The sequence below is a fragment of the Egretta garzetta genome, unplaced genomic scaffold (genome assembly GCF_000687185.1).
Source record: "Egretta garzetta isolate BGI_Z169 unplaced genomic scaffold, ASM68718v1 scaffold22, whole genome shotgun sequence".
Classification (NCBI taxonomy): Eukaryota; Metazoa; Chordata; class Aves; order Pelecaniformes; family Ardeidae; genus Egretta; species Egretta garzetta.
In genome coordinates, this window is record NW_009259102.1 from 1180732 (window position 1) to 1183631 (window position 2900).

The window sequence follows — 2900 nt, forward strand, 5'->3', positions numbered from 1 at the left end:
CGCCTGCTTCCGTTGGGAGCAGAAAGTGATGAAGACCCTATTCCTCATCATGCTCATCAGCAGTATTCTAGCTGTTGGCTTCAGAGGTCATGAAACAAGACTTCCTAGTACCATTAAAAAGCTGCTCTGTACCTTGCAGAATAAGGTCCTGCAGTGACTAAGCCTGCAGGAGACAATCTGCCTGACAACAAGAGTGCTTTTATGTGGAAATGGAAGTGGAACGTGTCAGGAAGAGGGTCTGTCCTTGTGGAATTCCTTTGCTCAGTGGATAACACTTGGGCTGTAGAGAGTGTGTTTGTTTATACCCACAGTACTGTTGCTGCATGCCAGAACAGCAAAGCTGCCTGTAGCCACATATTGAGAGGCTTTACCTGACTCAAACTAACTAGTATTTTTTGATTTTATCCTAATAGCACCCTGATGCCCCACTAAAGCCTGGCCATCTTGTTTGGTCTGAAAGAAACCAAACTAGCCTACGTAAAAAATTGTATTTCCTCCTTCTGGAAAGCTCTTCAGAGACTGATTGTCTGTAACAATCTGACTTAAGTTCACATGCAAACAAACTACTTTCCATTCCACGGGCAGCAAAGAATGGCTCATTTCAGTGGAAAATTCCTTGCCACTTTCTACGCACCATCTCAGGTTGCTACAAAGGAAAGGCTGTTTTTCTCCTTTCCTACCCTGGTAACTCAATACATTTGTCTGGTACAACTTATGGTTGACAATAACCAGCTAAGAACAATTATTAAGACTTCCATCACAGAGGATCTTTTTGGACTGGTGAGAGTTTAATTGTAGGAACTGGAACTTTGTGAGATGCTAGCAGATTACTCTATGCTTTAGTAAACATTACCCTAAGACCTTAACCCTTAGAGTTGCTGCTTATTATGCATATCGTATTATTCCACATCTCTGTTACCTACACAGCAGAGGCCAGATAAGATTTTTACACACAGCGTGGAACATGCAATTTACAGTTGGACGGAACAGCCAGGATTTGAGTTTCTGTATGTTAGCTGCAGGGTCCGATTTTGAATGGTTAATCCTCATTACTCCCTTCATATTTCTTTTGCTCTGTAACCATAAGCTGTGAACAAAAACATCTGACAGCTAGGTCCTCTGTTCCCTCCTCCAGCAAAGCATGGCTTTGGGACCCCTCAGTGGACTGTAACCATTCATCACCCGTAGAGAAACATCTGGCATTTTAGAAAAGGCACATGAAAATGACATTTTTGGAAGAGTCAGATCTAGCTCTGAACACAACCCATAGAGTCTATTCTCTAAGCAACTTTAGAGGTACTGAAATATACTTTTAAGACCTGAGTCCACTGACATCTGCTCTTAGTCTCCGCAAGAACTGTGTCATGATCATGTTGTAATCTCCTTGTCAAGTATGCCTATAAAATCCGAAAGTGTTAGAAACATTCCAGGGAACTCAATACCAGTGGGGAATGAAGCTAAAACCTGTACTTTGCATGCTGTTGATGATGGATTAGCCTTTGAAAACTCCCCTGAGCCTATCTGGCTCCTAGGAGACCTTCAGAAGAGCCCACAGGGTCAGCACATCAATTCCTTGAAGCAGAGGAAAGTAAAATCCTGCCAGGAAGAATGAAGAGAGACAAACCACTTCTACACTCCCTAACATCAGCCAGCTGTTGGAGTGCGTGCTGACATCTCTCAATCCCTCCCAAAATGAAGTGACACTATTGCTAAGACCCATTCAGCCACAGAGCACCACATTTTTTCCTACCGACAGCTTCCAGAGTTTTGCTTCAGCTCTTGATCTCAGCTGACAGCCACTGCTGCCCTCCTGCCAGTGTGTCTACGGGCTTGGGCACAATAGGCAGCAGGAAAACAAAAGGGAGGGGAAGGGAGAAAGTGAAATTAAAACATCATTTCTTTTTTCCAAAATGAAGAATTGAATTCTTTAACCTTTAAACATGCTTGTTTACTTACAGAAAGAGTATTTCAGGCACAAAAGGTTTGAGTATCAGTCACATACCAGGTTAAATTGTAATAGTATCAGGATTGTCCCATGCAGTGCAGTCAGCTATATTATCCCCTATCAAGAAGTTGAAGTTGCAGTTTTTGTATACATACATATACGTAAAGTATGCATCTTTCACACTATGGTCTCCTGGTCTGAGTTGACTCCAGCAGGGTTTATGTAGCAACAGTATCTGTCATAAGGGCTGTTCTCCTTGTAAGAGCAGACAATGATACTGTCTTTAGGAGCAACAAAAATGTTGTCTTCAATGTCAGGGCTAGCAGCACTGTCCCTGGTGGGAGAAGAGCTCTTCTTCTCCAAGGCACTGTATGTGGAGCCATCTCCCACAAACACATTCCCTGGCATCTCTGGGTAACAGGTCTCCAGGTATCGCAGCATCTCCTCCTGCTCCACCTTTCTGATGAGGCTCTTGCACTCTCCCATGGTGGTGGTGGTGGTGGTGGTGCAGATGGACACAGAGTCCTCACCCTGCAGCAGCCTCCTGTCCTTCTGGTATGCTTTCTTGGCCAGCTCATCACAACTCCCCTTGCCAGACTCCAGGTCCGAGGGGGTCCTCAGCAGCTCCATGACATCCCGGTCCTTGACTTGCTTGCAGCACGGACACTTGTTCTTGGGCCATTTGGTGCAGCCGTCGGTCTTTCTGGTGAGGGCGATAGCGGCGATGCCCGGCAGGCAGATGGCCGGCCCGATGGCCAGCAGCGGGATGTCCCCCAGGGTCTCTCCCTTGATGCCGGACACGGTGAACATGAAGCCGAACACCAGGAAGACGCTGACCAGAGCCACCACCAGCCCCGTCCGGGGGTTGATGTCGTCGGGTCTCATGGTCCGCGCCATCCTGCCGCTGCGCAAGGGGCCCGTTTCCCGCACCCAGGCGGCCCCGCGGGGCAAGGGG

General features: G+C 46.8%; 1 protein-coding gene across 1 annotated transcript; it reads right to left on the reverse strand.

The window, feature by feature from the left end:
• Positions 1-2122: 2122 nt before the first annotated feature.
• On the reverse strand, positions 2123-2842 carry TMEM215 (transmembrane protein 215). Its single transcript, XM_009635252.1, has one exon. It carries the CDS (start codon positions 2840-2842, stop codon positions 2123-2125), a length of 720 nt encoding a protein of 239 aa, XP_009633547.1.
• Between the last annotated feature and the right edge of the window lie 58 nt (positions 2843-2900).